The sequence below is a fragment of the Cheilinus undulatus genome, linkage group 5 (assembly GCF_018320785.1).
Source record: "Cheilinus undulatus linkage group 5, ASM1832078v1, whole genome shotgun sequence".
NCBI classification, from domain to species: domain Eukaryota; kingdom Metazoa; phylum Chordata; class Actinopteri; order Labriformes; family Labridae; genus Cheilinus; species Cheilinus undulatus.
This window is the reverse complement of record NC_054869.1, coordinates 40,698,964-40,721,116: the sequence shown is the minus strand read 5'-3', so window position 1 is coordinate 40,721,116 and position 22,153 is coordinate 40,698,964. Positions and strand designations below refer to the sequence as shown.

The following is a 22,153-nucleotide window of genomic DNA, read 5'->3' as shown; positions in this document are numbered from 1 at the left end:
CAATTTGATAACACTTAGTTTTACACAATTGTAAACATTTTGTAGTTTACTGAGAGCAGATAAATCTAAATTTGTTTTCCCCTCATTTTGAGTTCAGGATGTCTATCAGCTGAGCTCAAATAGGCCAATCTCACTGTTGAGCAAAAGTCAAGTCGCATGAAAACAGAATCTAAGAAGAAATTCTAGTTCCTTTAAATTCTACAGTATCCCTTTAAGAGGACAAGAAAATAAACTGGAAGGCTTGTGAAAACAGTAAACATTTATGCAGAAAGGGGAAGTACTTACTGTGCCGGGCTCTCGCTCTGTTGCCATCGAAATGTGTACATGTGGTTGAGGTTACACAGTTGGGTGTTCAGCAGAGCAGAAAAACAAACAAAAAAACATAAGAAAGCACAATAAGTAAGAAATACAACAGCTACAGCTGTTTTAATGGATAGTTATTAACTGAATAACTGACTTTGAAGGAGTCAGTAACATGGACATTTAGTGACTTTGTGTATTCCCAGAGTCCCTGGTAAAAATCTAACAGGTAAGAATGGCTGTGTTTATTTGTGGAAGTGGTTCCATGTTTGAAGGTGAATTTCTTTACCTCTCAGGTGCTCAGGTCCTGAGGGGTGTGAGTCAGGTCCAGACAGGTGGGGCTTTTTATCCCCACCATCTTTTCCTGCAAGATGTGGAGGAATAGCGCCGAGTGCTCCTGACAGAGCCAAAAGACCAGCTGAACCGCCCAGCTGAGAGGGGTGGAGACCGGCAGGGTGAGGGGTTAGAGGCACAGGTGCACCACCGTGGTTATGGGATAGATGCTGCTGCTTTAAACAGAGAGAAAAGACAGAAGGAGACAGAGGTCATTAGTTGACTGTACAAATGGGGTGTGTGATACCACAAAGTTGGTGAAAATATACAAAAAAATGTATCAATTATTTGTATTTTTTTATTTGGTGCAAATGAACACAGCCTGATCAGTAAGATTAGGGGTGGGAATCAAAGGAAATTTCAATTCAATATGATCTGATGGGATGCAGTATGGCATGGGATCAGTGGCCTTTAAGAACCATTGCTTTAAAATAGAAAAACTCTGCGTTAATTGGCGTATGAAAGGAGAATCATTCAGTAAGATATCACCATTTCTAACACATGAAAGGTCAAGTGCAGTATTTCTATACTTATTAACTGCAATTTAGTGTCAATTTTCCCTCTAATCAGGCTTTATCTCTTTACTTCTTTCAACATGTTTGACACTAAAATGCAGTCATCTTGATTTTTACATCACTGTTATCTTCTGAACCTCTTCCTCATGAGGTTAGGAGCTTTAGATTCTGCTATAAAATGCTGGAATAAGTGTTTCTGCCTTTATATCAATGCTTCCTGGAGTTGACATATTTACTGGATCAACAGAGTAGAGAAGAACATACTGGGAAGAGAAAATGAAATGAAGCAGCATCTCATTCTCTTTCACCATATGGTCTATAACTGTTTGTGGTTGTAGGCACGTCATCACACCCTTCCACCTGCTTGTAGTGTATTTTCCTGGTTATTTCCTGCTGTGTTCTCACACCGGTTCCCGACTTCCCACACAGTGAATTTACTAGGGGGACCTGCAGGAAAAAATCTGGGTAAAGTCTGAGAGAAAACTTGCTTACACCCCAAAAATTTCAGGAACTTTGCATGTGGATGCGGCTTTTTGAGCATGATGCTAGGTGAATCCATAAATTCTGCTGCAGTGCAAAATGTCGGCAGTAAACAAATGAGATTTCAAACCCGATGGTCTGGCACCTGACACCAAAAACTCAAGTGTCACTGCAGACACGGGTCCATCAGGAGGTAACAATCAATGGCACTCTGTAACCTAATCAATGGAGACTTCTGGCCTTGTTGGAGTCTTCAACAGATGGGACAGTTTCTTCTGTGTCTGAGTTTACACCACTTCAACAAGCTGCAGCAGTCTACAAGGCGGTGAACACATCCTCTCCCCCTACACTCACCCTCCTCCCTCTGGGGTCAAACACTGAACAATACTGACAGCTGGGATCACAGCCCAGAGCCCGAGGATGTGGTGGCAGAGGAGGGGGAGGAAAAGGAGGAATGACGGGGGGGGGCAGAGAGCCCCAGCTGCTGCCTTCACTGTCAGGTCTAGTGAGGGAGTGAGGCGGCTGAGGAGAGAGAGAGTTTGGCTGGCAGCCCTGCTCTCTCTTTCACACCAAATCAGGCGCTCGTCTGAGCGTGAAATGCCTTTGTGTTCCAAAACATCATTATTGCCTCCTCAGACAGTAGCCGCGGGAATCCAAGCTCACTGATTCGCCACCGGGAGGGGAGGAGGAAGGAGGGAGATGAGAGGAGGAGGGGGGCACAGGAGGCGACTCTGCAGGGGTGGAAGGAGTGCTGAAGGTCAAACCGACTTTTATCTCACCTAATTGACTAACCCACTCCCCCTCTCCTGAGCCCCCGCCCTCTCTTTTCCTCTCCATCCATCCTTCACTCTCTGTGTCCAGCCCCCATGAATGAAAGCTAAACAACAAAACAGCCTTTTATCCTCAACCCCAATGCAAGGTTAATTTCTTCAGCCAAAAATATGATGATAAATGTTGGTCAATGACCTTTTAACATGGGGAGAATGAGATAACAAAAACTAAAAACAGACCTTTAATAGCAAAAAATGCTGACAAAATGTCTGTTAAGTTAAAGTCAATATGAGACCAAACAAATGTTTGTTGTCAGCTTTCAAACATTTAAAATCTACCATATTTCTGAACTGTGAGATTAAAAAGTAGCACTAATAGTGACAAGCTGTTGCTTGCAATACACACAAATAGGGATGAATTTTCAACTGCGTTAGGTCTCTTGCAGCCTGTGACAGCAGCAGCTGCACGCACTTGCAGTAGTGACATTGTATATTTAAAGGGATACTTCAACATTTTGGCAAATTCGCCCATTGCCATAATTCCTATAGTCTTAGTAATAGGTCAGTTACCTTTAGTTGTCAGTGCAAGCTATTTTTAGATCGGCGCTGCCGAGTTCGGACCTGCTGTGCCAACTCAATGTAAGCAGACGTTATTCCGGCTGTCTCTCATCAAACTCATCAAATACACAATCCAACAACTCCAAAACGCTCTCGTGGACAAGTTGTGACCTGTACATTCACCACGCTATGAAATAATCATAGAACATTACAAGACGGAGATGTTTTAAAGTTAAATGCAAAGCCAGAACTACACTCCAGACATGGCTGCTGCACTGTGTCACTCCACCCAGTGGTTTACTCAAGAAACAGTTCAGAGTATTTGCTTCATGTGTCATAATGTTACATAATTATACATTATTATTTCATAGCGTAGTGAATGTGCAGGTCACAACTTGTCCACGAGAGGGTTTTGGAGTTGTTGGATTGTGTATTTGATGAGTTTGATGAGAGAAAGCCGGAATACTGTCTGCTTACATTGAGTTGGCACAGCAGGTCCGAACTCAGCAGCGCCGATCTAAAAATAGCTTGCACCGACAACTAAAGGTAACTAACCTATTACTAAGACTATAGGAATTATGGCAATGGGCGAATTTGCCAAAATGTTGAAGTATCCCTTTAAGCTGTAGCCTATTTAGATGAAAAAATAGGTATTGAAAGCACAGGTTACACACTGATTTATGGTACACAAGTTCTGTAAAAACATATTGTTGTCTCATCTTTTAACCAAGAAATAGAAAAGCACTGATTGGGGTATTGATATCCTTGAACAATGAGGAATACTCCTCACTGAACTATAAAGGTTAATGAAAGTATTAATAGTTTATTTAGCAATGAAGTTGGCAAAAAGAGAAAAAAGTTTTTGACTAAATGTAATAGCTTAAGTGTTATGACTTTTTATTAAACTCAAATGTGACCAACACTAACACTAACTTTCACCCGAAGACTAAGACTCAATACAAAATAGTTGCCAAAATCAACGCAGCCCGAATAACTGCCTCTACACACAAAGACACATACACTCAATTTCCACAGTTGGCACGCCTTCCTCACAATCTAACATAAACACACCCACACGTCACACTTGATCACACTAACATGCATACACCGAGTCTAGATAAACAAGGCAGCCACACACTCAACCATCTTCCCTCGGCGTGTTGTTTTTCTGGGGATAACAGAAACACACGCTCTGCTTCACCCAGACGCACACACAAACAGACGCAAAAAAAAAAAAAAAAGAGGAAAAAAAACACACGCCGATTCACAAACAGGACCCCCGATGGGAGTAAATGGAGGGGAAGTATTTTTTCGGAGGGAAAGGGGAGCCCCGTACGTCATGGGATGTTAGTGTGAGCTGGTGTGTGTGCATATATGTGTGTAGAAGTAGGGGCAACATGCTTCATTACACTCATTTAACTCACAAACAGGGTGAATGACAGGCTGGCGTGGGAGACGGGAGGAGAGGGGAAGAGGGGAGTGTAAGGGCAACGCTGTGACCCCCCCTTTTACAAACACTGAAATCCTGCAATTAAGACTCAAACAGCAACTGCCAAATCCACCTCTCCCCCATCACACATACACAGACCCCCATCAGTACGCGCCAACTAACAAGCCCACCTCACATTTAACTCTCCAAACCCACTGCCCACTCTTTGCTTAGCTTAAGCCATGAAGAACCCCCCCCCATTTTCCCACATTCCCCTTCAACTCAACCCCTGGCCTCATCTCCCGCCAGTCAAACCCCTATGGCTCCTATAAAGCTAACTATTCTCAACTTTACCCCCATCCCACCCAAAAAGTCACCGCCAACAGCTCGACACTGTTTCTCTCTGCACATCACAGTGTTAAAGCAGAGGGAAAGTTTATGTATCTAAACTTCTTTTCTCACCGTGGAGATCCTTTTTCAGCTCAGGTGTGAAAATCCGGTCATGCCACATCATTCATCATAGACAGCGTTTTTTTAAATTATCAGGACTTGTCACACGTCTCCAACTGATTCATACCCTCTAGTATTTTAAGTGTTTGCCATGGAAAAGATCACTTCTATCAATCAATCAATCAGGTGTTTCTAGAGCCATAATCAAAAAAGACGACAACTGTCTGCACCCTTCAATTTGATTTACTTTACTGTTTTTTTTTCTGTCATTTTTCAAAAAGCTTTTTAAGATGTTACATTTCTTTCATGACTTTGAGCAAAGTTTCAGTGGTCCAACAGATAAAGGAAATTGCTTATCCTTTGAAAAGTTGCTGATGTGTGCCAGCAATGTCATGAAAGTTATGCAAGGAGCAAGATGATAATGAAAAAAAGATTTTGGTAGACTGATTCCAACCTATAAAGCCAACAGAAAAGAGTGGTCCAACAGGTCACATTCTCTCATCTGTTCTCTAAATCAGTAGATAGGTGTGTTATATTCCAGCATTACATTGGTAAGACACAACAGATAAACCGCAACTGAGGTCTATTCATGCCCACATTATTCGAAGACAGACGATTTTTGTCAACGAGGCTGAAATCAACCGATACCGATGTTAAACCAATCCATCCGTGCATTCCTACATTTTATGTTATTCTTTTGCATCCTTGAACATTCTCTTCATCCTGTCTTCTCTTTCTCCTGCAACTGAAAGAGAGAGCTTTCTGTATTCATCACTAAATAATTCCAACAAATACGAGCTAAAGAGAAAGTCTTTATAAGAGCAAAAGTGTAAAAATGTTAAATGCCCATCTCCTTCTGTGTAAATGCTCAGATGTCAACAATGTTGTTAGAACAGTCTTGCAGTAATGTTATACGAAATGCTGAATGTTGCTCCAAAAAAGTTATTACAAAGAAGAAATCTGGCTTAGGCTGGCAGCACACTAGACAGTTGTCCAACCTTAAGCGATTTTAAGGCATGGAAGACTGCAGACATAAGGACATTTCTCATGATTTTTCATCCCATAATCCTCTGACCGCACACACTAGACAACTCAGCCAGACTGTGATACCACAAATCTGCCATCTTAGCTATGCAACAGTGAAGATTATACAAACAAGATCTCAAAAACAAACATGGAGGATGATTGAAATCTTAGCTGGCTGTCCTGGCATGCATTATATTTGCAGCACAATCAAAAACCAAGGGAAGGACTGAGTGAAATCCTGCAGACGGTACAACTATGTTCATGTTGTGAGCTGTAAAAGTAAGTAACATCCAGATGCTATCTGGTCTGCTTGCTCTCATTGGTTGTTATTGGTATTCTGTCAAGTGCAGCCTGACCTACACTCATAAATATCAAACATGTTTGACTTTTATGAATTGACCTGGAGGAGACTCAGAGAGTAGGAGTGTAACTGTGCGGAAACCACACACTTGAAAGTTGTTTGGATAAATAATCGTTTGAGATGAGGGGGTAAATCTGGCCTGAATTTGGGCTTTAAATCTTGCAGTGAGTGGTCCCTCACTTAATTGTGTGTTGCATTTGAGTTTCATGTTTGATTTATCAATTGGGGATGCGCACGGTTAAACGATGAAATTTGTTTAGCAAATTAGCCAATGCTAATTTAACTCTAACTCTGTTGGAGTAAGTATCTTTAATCATTTAATAAACACAGGCTTGAAATCCAAGTCTATAATGCTCTTTCAAACTGTATTGAACCTCTCGCCACTAGAAGCCGCTATAGCTTCAGTTAATGGCCGCTGCCTTCCAGTCTGAGATCTCCCCCGGCACTTCACCAGATGTTAAGTTGAGAAGCTTAGAAGTTAGTGTGTAAAGGGAACAGCGTGGTATGACAGTTTTTTAAGCAATAAATGGAAAAAAAAAAAGTGGTATGTAGGCTGACAGGGGTTGAACTCGCGTATAAACTACTCAACTGAAGTGAAAAGGCCATATATCAAAGTACGATATTAATCTGCAAAGAGAAACGAAGGCTGGCGTAACTTGCTGCGAATGTTAGCAGGTGTGATGGGGGCAGTGTTGGGCATAACGCGTTACTAGGTAACGCGTTACAGTGACTACGTTACTTTTATTGGTAACTAGTAGTGTAACACGTTTCTTTTCAAAATTAATAACGCCGTTACCGTTACTGGGAATTTAGATCACACGTTACTCGTTACTTTTACAGCTGACAACTCGCTGATGAAGGTTAGTAAACATCCGGTTCGGCAGACGACGTGACAGAGCGGTAAGCACATCAGCATCCTGTGAGAGAGAAAAGTCTCTGCAGAAACAAACAAACACAGGCACTGAAGCGCGCACACACACGTCATGGCCGAGCACTCAAGCGTGAGCTCTCTGTCTTGGAAACACCAGAATTACTTTTCCCTCCTTGGGATAAAGGACGAAAAAGAACAGGGAAGTAAACCTTTCCACCTCCACGAACAGCAATTTTAACTTTACAAAATACTGAGTTAAACAACACGCTTCAGCTAAACTAATTTCCAGAGAGCTAAAGACACTGCTAACCCAGGTACAGCTCACGTTACCTGGGCAGAGCAAGCAGGGAGGAACCGCCCCATGAAAACAACCCAAGACTGGATTTAATTCACCGCCAGCTGCAGAGTGTGTCACGAAGGAAGCACTGGACAGACTGATAGCAAGGTATGCTGTTAAAGACACGCTTCTAATATAAGCTGTGTAGTCCGCTGTCTTCAGAAAAATAACGAGAGAAAAAGATAAGACAAGGGATAGGACCACCATGTAAAAAGATATTCAGAGAGCAGCTGGGATTTAATCTTTACTCTGTCAGTAGGGTAGCCTATATCTATTTGAGACTTCTTAAACAGTGTTAAAAATGCTTTAACACGGTCAAAAATTGAGAAACATTTCTACTGAGTTCGATTGTTTCACCACTTTCCAACATAATGATAATGCCTACAATGACATATCAAATTTGAGTTATTTCCTCTCACACTGTCATAACTACACAAATTAATTTGATGTGTACAATAATGAGGACTGAAGTGAAAGAAGTAATGCCTGAGTCACTTTTCAAAGTAACTAGTTACTTGTACAAAGCAGTAACTCAGTTACTAACTCAGTTACTTTTTGCAAGCAGTAACTAGTAACTGTAACTAGTTACTATTTTTCAGTAACTTGCCCAACACTGGATGGGAGCCTGATATGTTCTGTACAGCATGGCTGACACAGTGACCCTGAGATGAATGTGACTGTTTTCTAAATATTTTATTCTCTTTAGACTAGTTGGTTAAACCTGATTTAATTTAGCATTTATCCTAATGGCTTGTGGGAAATGGAAGTAATGGAACATCCCTATTATCAATAACTTAGTTAGAATTCAATCAAATTCCAAACACCTTTTTATAAATGGGTCAGCTGATAATTAGTGTATACATCTTAGAACTGAATCAAAATGGTGTGAAAGCATGGTAATTTTCCTCAGACTTCCTTCCTTACTCAAAATGCAAACAGGCCGGTTATTAACATAAACATGTTTTGTCTTATTTATTACAACAAGCTTGTGCTTTTTTGGATGCTAATTATAATTGGTCACCATTAAAATACACTGTTAAGCATCTTTGTTTGTTAAGCATTCAATGCATCAAAGTTATTTGTTATTAATGATGAGCCAAGCATTAATATTTGTGATACATTTTAAGAGCGGACACATACAAAGATGATTTAAGTATCAAGTAAGTAGAGGAATACACACTGTAGGTGGAAGCCCTGGCAGTCCACGTACCCCGATGACAGCATTGAGCTCTGCCATGGTCACCTGCTTGGCTCGCTCCACAGCTTGAACCACCTGCTGCTGATGCTGTGAATACACAGACACACACAGTGTTGCTAAACATCAAGAGTAAAAGGGATGATTTATGAGTAAAGCTTGCAGAGACGACTAGAGAGGACAAATTTAGCAGAGAAAAACACAGCGTGCAGCTCAAAGTCACACATACTTACCTCCTGTGAGAGGAAGGGAATGACTTGTGCACAGATGGTGTTTAGTCTCTTGGCAATCTCAGTCTGATGGAGGGAGAGAGAGACTTCATTGTTAATAACATAATTACATCCATTTAGAGAAGACAGCTGTTCAATAACAACAATAAAGTAATACAAGCATGCGTACACATAGAGACCCATCAGAAAACAACACAATCACAACACCCGTACACTTCCTTCTACACACAAATCCAATGTAAGTCATTTTCAGCATCAAAACCAGCAAAATGAGATTTTTAATGCTAATTATCAGTGCGAGTTTTCTTCTTCCCTTTTGTTTTTCTTCTTCTCTCTCCACCCTCTGTGCTCTTGTCCCTCTTCCCATCAGCACTTTAACATAATCTCATCAGCTTCTAACTTCATTTGCTCTCCCCCAGTATCCATGCCAACACATCCGCCTGCCCCCCAAACCCCCGGAGGTGGCAACAATTGGCTGAAACCAGATACCCCCACAGTGGCACCAAATCAGATAAGGGGGCTCATATTACACATCATCCAATCAAATTGATACGTAGAAGGCCAGGGTGAAGAGGGAACTGGAGCAGCCGTGAAACGTAGGAATGGCTCATCAGACACACAAATCCAAAATAAATAGACACAGACGCACAAGCTGGATGGGAAAGCTTCAAGGATACGCTTGTTGTTCTAATGGGAAATCCAAGGAAAATTTGGTCAGTTTTCACTATTATGTTCTCACAACACATCACGGAAACTCTCTGAAAAAAAACAGCACAAGGCAAACAGCTGTGTGAGTTTAGACGACCAACTATTATTTAACCGATGCAGAAATAACTGGTTCTTAAGACCAGTTTCCCTCTTTGAGAGTAATTTAAAAGCACTTCCTGTTTACAAGAAACTTTAAAGATACAAGTTATTCGTTTTTCAATGAAAAACTTCCCTGCTCTCTTTTAATAATGTATCACTTTGCCTTTTTCTTCAACTGTGACTTATGGATACTGCATCAACTCCTTTCTCAGGAAAAGGTCAAAGTAAGTCTACAGACATGTTAACAGCTCTGTGAGGCTGGACTTAGGTACAATGGCCCAATGAGCTAAATCTGACACAGTTTAGCATGTTCAGGTCAACATGCTTATATTAACATGTTTAACAGGGTTGCATTGATACTGACACAAATAGATGGATCAGGTATCATGACAAAGGGGCAAATACTTAGCCAATCTCTTTAAACCTGTTTACTTCTTCTAGGGATGTGCGCGATTAGATGGCTAAACGATTAAAGTTGACATGCGGGCTCTTCACTACCAGAATAAGTAGTGGGTCAAACTAATTAGAAATGTTTTTTTATCAATTCAGGCCTGCAATGACAGTTAAATGTCGTAACTCCACAACCAGTTTAGGCCTTTTCTCCAGCCAATGGCTAATGCTCTGCTACCTGAAGAACGAACACTAGCAAAGTAAACAGACAGCATTTCATAGAAGCAGCATGGTTCTGCTGTTTTTTTAAGGTTGAGATAAAGTTGTTTAAGGCCTCCTATGGGTCACACGAACATATCACCTCACTCTTCTATCTTTCTGCATCTTTTTCTCATCTTTTTTTCCCCCCTTCTCTCTTCATTCACCTGCCTCTCACTTTTTCTCCATTTCCCTATTCTCTCTCTGCTTTTATCTCAACCCCTTTTCAATCCCAACCTAACTTCAGGAGATGGGTGTTCAACATGAGTCTGGTTCTGCTCGAGGTTTCTGCCTGTTAAAGGGAAATTTTGCTTGCCACTGAAACTATGCTGAATGCTGCTTAGTGCTCAGCTCATAGTGAATTAATGTTGGGTCTTTTTTTCTAAATTTATCACAGAAAGTACAGTCTCGACCTGCCCTCTATGCAGAGTGTCTTAAAATAACTCAGGTTAGAATTAGCGCTATACAAATAAAGATTGATCTAGAAAAGCAAAGTGTAATGAGCACAAGCATTTGAATGTCAACCTGCAAGGAGGTCCCCAGGCTGGTGGTGCTAGCACTCAACTCAATTTTCTTAATAAAGCACCTTTCATTAATAACATCAAGCAGCCCAAGGTGCATCACAAACGACAGACAGGAAATAACACAGCACTGTTATATTAGCCGTATTCAGGAAGTCAAAGGGACACCTGCAGGCTTTGTGGTTCAGTGTCTAGTCATGTTAAATAAATTGTGTTCATTGGTGACCATTTTATGAGAGGGTTTTTTGTTTTGAATGTTGTTCTGGTCTTATTTTTTAGCTTGTTTAAATGACTTTAAAATTAGTTGTTAGGAACTGCCTTAACATGCACATGCTCAATTATGTTATGTGGACAAGGTGCTGTTATGCTGAAAGTAAGTATAAGGAACAGGCCTCAGATTTTTTATACTTCAATATTCGATATTAAGTGTTTTAAAATATAACACCTCTGATATTTTAATGAGCAACTGCATAAAAATTGACACAGCTTTCAAAAGCAACAGATCTGAAGTCATACTTCTAACTAGGCCTGGGAAACAAATGGCCTTCATCGATTAATCAAATTGTGGAAAGTCTAAATTTTCAGCTCAAAGAAAGCTCCAGCACACTGTCCATCTTGCAAAGAAAGGGGGTATTTAATTGCAACATTTTGGCACTAGACCTACAGTAGGCAAACCTTGGTCTAGTACTGAAACTTTGCTAATACACAATTTTTGCAAGTTGGACAGTGTGCGGGAGTTTTCTTTGAACTGTTAGCTAGATACCTTGCCCTGCGACACACCTGTCCAAAGAAATACATATGTAAAACAATTTTTTCATTGTGAAAATCTAGATTAAAAAAATATCAATCTAGATTTTCTCTGGAACTCCATTCACTGCTCCCATCAGGCATGGTCCAGCTGAGTAAAAGCAAACAAATTGGAAACAACCCAACAGAATGAGAAATACCTTGGATCATCTGTGCACCAACTTGCTGTTTCACCCTCTCCTCAACAAGTAAAAAACATGCAATTTAACAGGTGTACACTAAGAAGTGGAGGCAATTATCTGACTAAGCAACATTCTCCTCTGACTTTATCTCCGCTAACCCACTCTGTATACCTGCCAACTATTTTGTTATTTTGTATTTTTTATTCACGTTATTGTCTTTAGTGCTTGATATACAAATTTTCAATAGGAATTTACTTCCCTACTCCCTATGCACCTGTTGCAATATTACACAGGAAAGAAAATTGATTAAAATCCTAAATCTAGTTTGGTAAGAACAAAATCAGATTTGGTTTTAAAGGTCCTATCGCCCAGCCCTATTTCTTTGTTGATCATATGCAAGAAATTACCCAACATTGGGTGTCTCATACCTCTATATGATACCATATTATAGAAAAAGGTGTCAATATTTCATATTAATTTGTATCAATTCAGTGGTTTGAATTTTGGTATTGTCACATCTAAATTTTGGAGGAACTAACCGAAGTTACAACAATAAATCTGCTGACTCACTTGCTAATTACCACCTGCAGGCAAGCCAGGCAACATCAGTGTGACCACTGCTGAATGAGGAATTTTTTTTGGCACACCAAGCTAAAAATAAGATCTTCAATTGTAAGCCATTTCTATGCACAAAGAAAGATTCTTGACCTAAAAATAACAGACAAAAATTATGCAATGGAAAAGTCATGGGATCCAAAAAGTTTGTGTAGTTCTGCTTCTTGAGATCATTAAAGTCTGTAGAAATCCTCACCTCAATCCATCTCTTGATATCCAAGTCTGGACAAAAGCAGGGAGCCAAGCTGATTCTTACCTTAAGCCATGCCACTTGTTCTACATGTTACTAAATGGATTTTGTTATTCCCGGAAAGCTGACATTGTGAAGGTGTCCTCTTATGGTGTGGCATAAATGTCCTCATTGGATCAGTTGGTCACACACACCTATCAGCCCCAAATGACCCTGCCGTGGTTCAGCCAATTATGTACTTGGGTGAGCTAAATAAAGTACTTGCCCTTCAAGAATGAGTCTTGATCTAATTAAATAAGTAGCTGCTTCACCTGTAATATAATTGGGGAGTGTATCTGTTCTTAAAAAAGACATTACCAGAGAACTTTAAACTGACACAAGCTTGAAGGATGTAAATAAGGTAGTTAGGTATGCTAAGAAAAGGTAAGTAACAAAATTAGAGGGAAGTAAATATGGAACAGATTTAGGGAACACTTTTTACTGTAAATAACAGACAAACAGATGATTAAATATTTATCAACAATCACAGAGATTATGGGATTAAAAGAAGCTGGCCTTAAAACATTTATAACTGCTTATTGAGTGGCATTGCTATAAATACAACATGCCAAACAGTAAATGTAATTTTCATGTGTGGATTTGCTCGGACTGTCTAAAATTTGATACTGATGGACAAAATTGTATTTGTAGTCTGCTTTTCAATTATGTCCTTTATTTTCTAATGAGCCTTACCACAGGATTTTAATCAATTATAATTATGTGTTTTAATCTGATTCATTATGTGCAGCATTCATGTGGTAAGTGTTCCCTATGCATCCCATATGTACAAATGCATCTGACGTATGCATCGTAACAGCTTTCAAATGAAGGATTCCCCCTTCGGCCAGCTGATAAGTAGCCAACTTTAGCTCACTAACTCAACCTTATAATATCCAACTTTTTAAAGCTTGGTCTAGGAAGCTTGAAATAATGAGCTATTTCAGGCAAACTATACCTGCACTTCAGTTCTCAGAAATGTGAGTTGTAAGCCTATAATTAGCCTTGTATAAAGGCTGACTGATTAGGGCACCTGAAAATAGGCAGACCAACTACTATCAGGTCAGCTCAGCTAATCTTACTAAGCTAACTGACAAAACTAACAAGGATCAAAGAGATGGGGCCACAAATACCACAAGGTGCAATCCCCAAGCGAGGCATTATTAGAAAGCGTGACTCAAGAACAATCAGAGGAAAGAAGACAGAAGGTAATGAAGACTCTAAGTTATCATCTTCTGAAAAATCTTGGAGTAGAATTTCTGTTCTGCACCGCCCACATAATGATATTCAAATTATTGAGAGAGTGAGTAAACAAAAGTTGAGGAAACAGAGATGTGTTGCAGAGAACAGGCTTCCCATTACACATATAATTGGAGCATTACTGCCACACCACATATACACACACTCGTACCTCCACAGCAAGAGGTGGGTTGCTCTGAATCCCCCAGACCCCCCTCTGACTGAAGCTTGTTGCTCTGACAACTGCAGCCCAAAGCTAATGACCTCCCCTGGAGCTTTAGTGTGTGCTAGTGAGTGTGTGTTTATGTGTGTGTGGACAATGGGAGGAGATGCATCTCTCACAATGAAAGAACAGCAGCTTCACATGGACATAAAACGAATTAGGAGCTAAGAAAAAAGAACCCAGGGTGGGGGTGCAGCAGAAGGAAAAAAGAGACTCCATAAAAAGGGATAGAAGTTGGGTGTAAAAAAAAAAAATAGTGAGTAACACAGGAGCAGAAGGAGAGCATGAGCGAAAACTAATGGAGGGGAGTGTGAGAGAGTCAGAGAAGAAGCATCTCCACTCCTCAGTGAAGCAGCCAGGCCAATCTACCTCCAATTTCCTCTGGTCTGACTGGTCGATAGCTGTGGTAATTACTGGTAAACGCTCTGAGCCATGCACCACTCCTGTGGGGAATTCGTGTGTATGAGAAAAGAGTCAGAGTTTTCCCTCCTCATCCGTGTGTCTACAGAGTACGTTTGCCTTTTTATGCTTCTGTGTATGTGTACTCATGCATAAACATGTTTGCCTTTCTCTGTTTGTGTGTGCCTTACTGTGCATGTGTTTAATTGTCCCTGTCCTCATGTGTTTGCATAAATTATTCAGGGCAGAACATTCATGTCCTTGCCTTACATCACATTAGGTTCCTTGTGTATTTGCACACTTGTGCATGTGCCCTACTAACGCGTGTTGGTCTGGTTTCGCCTCCCTGCCTCTAAAAAGAGAAGCTCCACCGTCTCTCCTCTGCTAGTCTTGCCGTGATCGATTCCTCCGCCCTCCCCAGCCCTGCCCCTCTAATGTAATAAAGCAGGCCGCTCCCCTAGACAGCACCAATCAATCTACAGAGCCATTCATCCTGCCTCTGGGCTCAGGCGGCCAGCCCTAACTGGGGAAATGGAGACAGAGCCCCATCGATCACAAATAAACGCACATCCACACACACAGGCATACAGTAAAAGACACACACACACAAATGATGAACACACAAATGCATTTACACACACACAAGGACACGTCAACAGGCGCACACACCAAATACATCAAACCCTGCCATGAGAGAGGGAGGGAAACAGAAAAAGTGAGAGAGAGACGGATGACCAGGAAGACACACAGATAAGCATCCATACCTGTTTGTGCATTTCGATGTTGAGGCCATAGGACATCTCATAGTACTGAGGAGGACAAAAAAGTCAAAATATGATGAAATCTTAAAGCTCTAACAACTAAAACACATATGCAAAGATTTACACTAGGTCATACATGCTGAGAAGATTTTAAAACATGCAAATAAAATGCCTTTAATCTAAGCATGAGTGTTCACTGTATGTGCAAACAAACCAGAGCCACATTCCTGTCCATGTTTGTTTCTGTGTCAGACTAATGGTGTTAGACACACCCTAATCCTTCTTTGACCTCACTTGTTTCAGGTTAAGTGGCTATTAAAGAAAGAAGAGATAAAGGTAGAACCTCCTTCTTTCAATCCAGTGAAGTTTTGTGGAAAAAAAAAAAACTAGTGCTGCTTCTCACAAAATGCAAAGACTGATTGGATTCTCTGATCATCATCATTGGCATGTATTAGTAAGGAAACTCTGCATAACAAAAACAGGTATTACTATGTTGCTGTTCATGACTTTTAATCCTCTGAGATTTGTTCAGATAATAAGGTATGCAATCTTCAATTAAGATTCTCCCTAAGCAGCTGTTGGAGAGACGATCAGCCTGTGAGCGGATAAAGCTGGTATGATCTCTTCAGAATCTACTCCTAGGGATCCTTCAGCTGGGCAAACGTCTCATTATGTGATGTCAGGTATTGTGCACATCATAAACCAGATCTCACCATGACGTAGTGTCTTTGCATCTCCGTCTTTTCACTGGCCAGCTTCTCACACTCCAGCTTAAGACTGTAAAACACAACAACAATAAACCTTTTACTTTATATGAAACTTTGAGAAAGAAATTTGAAGTCCATGGAACCCACAAACCAGACAGCACCCCGATTTTCTGCACACAAGTGTATCTGTAATCCGTAAGTTTAAATGCAGCTACAAACCTTTAATTGTTGTGTTAGTCTGAATACAAATGGACTTCCAAATGCATCAACACTTGTTAGTTTGGCTGAAAATTAATAAATAGAATTTTTCGAAGTTGGACTAACATCTCAAGAAAACACAGCTGGAGACAGAATTGCTCTAGCGTGTATTCACCTCAAACAAGCTCAGATGTGACCGGGAGATCTGCCCATATTCAACAGGGTTTATGCCTGGCTTGACCCGAAGTTAAAAACCATGTAAGACCATGAAAGGTACATAGTATACATCACATTTGTCTAAAAGTAAGGCATGGGGCTTGTACAAAATGTACAGAGCTGGAAAACTGTTCATGGTTTCCCTGTCTGATATACAACCAGTTAGCTGCTTGCTAACGTGTTAGCTAGGACAACCAGAACAAGATCCAACAGTAACAAGCTGAAAGGAGGCATATCACCACGTAACGTAAGGAAGTCGTACATACTTTGTTCCCCTGGTGCATGTATACTTGGACAAAGACAATTATTTGGTTAAATATCCTTACTGAGCTACAGCCTGAATAAACTGTGTGTGTAAACAAGGGATGCGCATAATTAGCTAGCTAAATGGTGAAATACAACCCCCTTTGTCCTCGACACCAGAATCACAAGTACGTTAAACTAATCACTGACATTTTGTAGTATTGCATGGCCATAAGCGAGGTGAAACTCTGTCTAAACTGTAACCTGCTACTAGAAGCCCCTGTAGTCGCTCTTAAAGACTACTACCTTGCTGCCATAATACCATTGAATCAGATATAAAGAATGGCTAACTGCTGTAGCAATTATGGTATCTCATAGGGAAAGCACCATTTGAGCAAGAAAATGGGGATACCGTTGTCCATAGGCTGTCAGATTATGCTTACATATAACCACATCATTAAGGCACAATATTGAGACATCGAGATTGAAGACCTGCAGTGCTAGCACTGCTAATGATAGCCACATTCTGCAAAACAAACTTAGCTTCATTACAGTGTGACGTTTAATTTTTGCTGTGTAAAGTTGGTTTACAGAATGTATTTATCTGATTTTAGACCAGACAGCTGAAATAATATTTGGAATTAATTCAATGGGAAATTACGTGCATAGGAACATCACTAATGTAAGCATACTGAGTGGAAATCAGCAAATACTTTGGGCATAAACAGACTAGGTACTCACTCTTTTTTCTCTACTTAAGATTTAATAGTGAGCATGCTACACAAGCATTTTAGTAATTCTCCCAGATATCTCCAACAATGGCAATTAAACAGTGTCAAACAACTTGGTAGTAATGTTGTCGCCTTCTGTGAGTTTTTCACTAACTAATTAAAACACAAGCAGATGCAGAGACAAAGCCAAACTGTTCAGGACACAAAGCGTGAAATGGAGAAGATGATTCTTCCTGTCAAATTACAACAGCAAATGTCTGTTGGCTGTAGGATGTTTAGCTTAACCCTGCCCTTTGTATGCATGAATCAGGATGTGAATTAGAAACAAAACAGCTTTGTAGGTCAGCAGCTTTCACCTGTTGCGGTCGACCCTCCCAGACAAAACAAACAAGGTAAAGTACACACGCACAGAGCAAAGAAAAACACATATACTCAGGCGGTCTTTACCAAATGCATGACTACATACACAGAGGGGAAAATAAGGAGTGATTTATGAAACCCTGAGCCCACACGCCACCCTCTGGCTCTCACCCATCACCAAGACTTAGACCTACCGCAGCGTGAGCACTGGGTCTGCTGTGTATGCGAACCTAATCCAGGTTTACAGGTTAGTATGAGGCTGTAGCTGGGGTTTTGTTCATTATGGTTTAGGAGACGACTGTGGTTAGGGTGAGGTTTAGTTTCAGAGGGCAGACGACAATGAGAAAATTGGCCAAACGTGCCGCCCATACACAGACAGACAGACAAGCCCTATGTGTGTGTTTGTTTTATCCACCTGTGGTACTGCGCCTGAAGAAACTGGAACTCCTCCTTGATGCGGTCCAGTGACTCTGGGATGGTGAACTTGAAGGGCTGGCCTGGAGCCTGGTGGGGCGTCTGAGACACACAACCACACACACAAAAAGGCTTGCAAACATCACATTGCACATTATACTGCCTCAGTATTTGACCTAGAATTTGCATCTGATCCTCTCTTGGCTCACACGTAATGTCAACAACATTTAATTAGTAGCCCTTATCAAACAAAGACTACAGTAAATTAGGGATGGGCATATATCATCTTATTAAGATATACTGATATATTCTCCAATCCAATATTGGATAAGATATATATAGATTTATATTGATATAGTTAATGTTGTTTTTGCCAGTCCTAGTGCTTGGTAAAAAGTTTGCTTCCAGTCACTGCCACTAACACAAAAATTCAAATGATATGGTTTCTCATTTGAACCACACCAATAAAAAATAAGTCCTAGACACCCACTATTTTGATTGACTAATTGCAGGTAAACTCCTGCACTTTATCTAAATTGCCCATATATGTTGGCAACATTTGAAGAAACGGGTGGAACTGGCAAGAGGCTTGAGTTTCCCTCACTACATGCCAGTCCCAACTACTTTTCCAAATGTTGCCAACATTTTTGTGCAATTTAGACTTTGGCTTCTTATTTTTGGATTAAAATATGACTGCAGTAGTCAAGTTCTTGTTATGCCACAGATAATTGAGATAACAGAGATTTTATCATTTTGAGATACATAGGGTGTGTTAAGAGTATAAAAGTGTTGACAACCTCAGTATATGGAAATATTGTCAAATCTTTCATACAGTTAAGACAGTTTGTTTGCAACTTTTTATTATCAAAATGAAAAATAACCTAATACTGGGTGTCTAGACTATCAAACAGGTTTGATATTGATTGGGTTTTACAAGAATCATGTCAAAGTTCTGTAATCTGGTGTTGTGACCACCACAGTACATAAAGGTAAGTGTCATTTATTGCCATATCGAGATAAGTTTTTTGATCCCCAAAGCCCAGCCCTAATGTCAATAACATTTCATTATAACCTATTATTAAACAAACTCTACTGCCTATGTAACTCCGGCTCACAGGGTCTCTTCAGAGCCCAATAGCCAAGAATAACGAGTTTGTTTTGCTATGTGTTTTAGTATGGAAGTTCTTAAAAACATCAGAAGGATATGTCGTCTGTGAATACTGGGTCAGTCGGGTGTACAACTGTACAAGCAAGAGAAAAAGGGGAAGAGTCTTACCGGGTGTCGCCCCTGGGGAAACATGGTTATCTCAGGGAGGATGTGACCGTTTCCTTCCTAAAATCCCGTTATTAGGGGATCAAATGAGGGTACGATGGGGATGGGAGCTCCAGATCACGGAGACGAATCCATCGGCTGATATTATTCGGACCAGCTGCCGCTAATTTGATACAAAACTCGACCACCGACCACCTCTCCGCTCCGTCCAAGTTCACTGACCGTTTAATGTGAATCCCTGCTCCTCCGTGTGTGTCTCTCCTCTTCGCTCCACCGGCAGCTCGGCCGTTAATCAACCGGAAAAACAAGGGAAACGGCTCATTAGCTGGAGGCAGCTAGCGGGGGGTTGAGGATAAGAACCAGGTGAGAAATGAAAAGGTTGGAGCCACTTCTATCACTCCAGCGTTTGTTCTGTATAGGCTCCGATGTACTCCGACGAAGAAAAACAACAAACATAAATAAACTGAAGCCGATAGACCGTCAACAGACAGCCACAAAGTGTGGGCTATCGGTCAGAGCATCAGAAACACATCCAACACAAGTTAATTGCAGTGAAGAGTTCCCACTTGACTCGTCGCGGTCGCTTAGTGGCGGTTAAACGGTCAACAAAAACAAAAAAATTACTTCCCCGCTGAGTTTGAGCAGCAAACCTGCTTCCAAAATAGATTGCACGAAAAAAAGAGGAAATATGTTGTTAGTTTTGATAGCAACAACTCCCACAGCGGCGGCAACGGCGCTCCGTCCAGCTCTGCTTTACCTCAATGGCAACTTTCTCACGCGGTTTCACGCTCCCAGCTAACCGAAAATGTAGGCCGGCCCACAAAGCGGCCGCGGACCAATCAGAGTCGTCGTTCCACGTGGGGATAGAATTGTAGATTGTGCCGCGGACCTATCACTGCTCTGTAAACTGCCCCGAGTCAGTTGACCTGGTTGAGCTACGCGGAATTTGGCCAATCAGAGCGCATCAGGGAGCTGCTATTCCGGAGGCGCGCTGGGCGGGCAGTGCGGTCTGTGAAGGCAAGTTTCACCTGTCAATCAAAGTAACGTGGGCTCAGCAGGCGCAGGGTACACAAATGCAGTCCTTAGTAGCTGCTGTGAACCTTCCTAACAAGTGTCATGGTAAATCAGCTCAAATATCTCTCTCTTCAACTCTTATCTGCCTATGAGATATTACATTATGTGTACGTTTATGAAGAAGGACGTGGATTCACTTTTAGTTCTGCTTCTCTCAAAAGAAAAATAACCTAATTATTCTGCTTGTATATTTCTCCCTACTTGTTAAAGTAGTTTGTTGCTGTTTCCTATGAATTCAGTCTTACATTCACGCCAGATAGGGGACTGAGTGCAGAGACAAACCCCAGACCCCAGTTTTAACTGATAATAAGCACCCTTTTTAAAAAATAAGGCTATTTGTCATACTTTCACACAGAGTGAAAACTTGCCAGGAGGTATCTAATGGCTTCAGGGTGGTACATTATGATCCAAACACACTGATCCAGACTACAACATAAGAAACAAAAGGTCAGCAGTGCAGAAAACAGAGAGGAGCCATTACATGCAGAGTGGTGAAAATCACAAGTACTGCCTGGTGTATGCCTCCATGAGCTATACAAGTGCCAAACAGAGAAAGAACAGTGATGGATCAAGAAGAAGGGCTGGGCTGGTTCCTATGGTAATGTTATTCACAGAAGACTCCTAAGCAAGGAAAACATAAGGCCTGCTGATCTTTACCTTTAAAATCTCATCAGGTCTTGCCTGAGTCAGACTAGACATTTGTGAAATATTTGAAGAAGTTTCCTCAAAATGTTCATGACATATTGCTTTCACAAACTAGAGCTGAACATGAGGAGCAATGACCTTGATATCTGATCTATTTCCTCCAAAATCTAATGATTGCCTCCTTGAGTCAGAAGCAGGGCTGGTTCCTGTGGCAGTGTGATTCACTGAAGTCTAAATATATATATTTTTTTAATAAATCAATATTGATGGAAGATACAGTGTTCAACCCAATACCATTCTGACAACTAATTATGACTTAAGTACAGTATACTGTTGAATTATATGTGTGGACATCACAATGAGCAAAGAACTGCCAAACCAGGTAGCAGTACAGAACAACATATAGCACATTTATACTCCAGCCCTGATGTTATCTCATGTGCACAGGCCAGTGTTTTACTTTTACTTAACCTCACACACTTTGCTTGTCTGTGTGTCCAGATGCGTAGATGAAGAGACTTTGATTAAGAGTTTATGTTTCTGTATTTATTTTTTTTTAAAGAAAATATTTTTGATGAAATACATTTTTCGGTTGTGAAAAAAATCAAACAAGTTGTGTGTGGACAAAAGTGTAGAAACACTGCTGGGTCCGTGTAGAATCACAGGGTTCTTTGGAAACTTTGGGTTTGCTTTGCTCTGTTCATCTTGTGAAGGGATAAGAGCATGAGTAAAAATAGCTGAATCAAAAATGCAAACTGCAATTGTCCTAAAAAGGAGAAACCCAAGGCACATTGTAGTAGTTGTGTGGAATTAAAATGCCTGTGTTTTATATGTGTTACTGATTTCACAAAATGCTACCAAAAAGGCCAGGTTTTAAAACTATGCAAAGCATTCAAAGTGCAACAATTAAAACATTCTTTATTCTTAAATTACTGTCATGTCCGGAAAGTAGTGGAACATTCAGCATCTTTTTTTCAAAAGTAAAAAAAAAAAGACTCATGGAGAAATTGCAGTTAGCAGGAATTTTAAAAAACTTCTGCCTAAAGCCTGTAAGGTCCATTTTCAAAGT

At 40.7% G+C, this 22,153-nt stretch overlaps 1 protein-coding gene across 4 annotated transcripts in view; it reads right to left on the bottom strand.

The window, feature by feature from the left end:
- LOC121509577 (transducin-like enhancer protein 1) overlaps positions 1 to 20,114 on the bottom strand; it is a 33,980-nt gene extending 13,866 nt beyond the window's left edge. Inside the window, exons 1-8 of one of the 4 annotated variants that reach the window (XM_041787036.1) lie at positions 19,369 to 20,114; positions 18,094 to 18,194; positions 15,937 to 16,000; positions 15,227 to 15,271; positions 8,859 to 8,921; positions 8,611 to 8,715; positions 590 to 809; positions 286 to 302 (exon numbers count right to left, since the gene is read on the bottom strand). In XM_041787036.1, coding sequence (XP_041642970.1) covers positions 286 to 302; positions 590 to 809; positions 8,611 to 8,715; positions 8,859 to 8,921; positions 15,227 to 15,271; positions 15,937 to 16,000; positions 18,094 to 18,194; positions 19,369 to 19,392 — 639 coding nt within the window. In that variant the 5' untranslated portion in view covers positions 19,393 to 20,114. The remainder of the gene's footprint in view (positions 1 to 285; positions 303 to 589; positions 810 to 8,610; positions 8,716 to 8,858; positions 8,922 to 15,226; positions 15,272 to 15,936; positions 16,001 to 18,093; positions 18,195 to 19,368) is intronic. The other 3 variants (XM_041787037.1, XM_041787038.1, XM_041787039.1) reach the window with 3 other exon arrangements.
- Between the last annotated feature and the right edge of the window lie 2,039 nt (positions 20,115 to 22,153).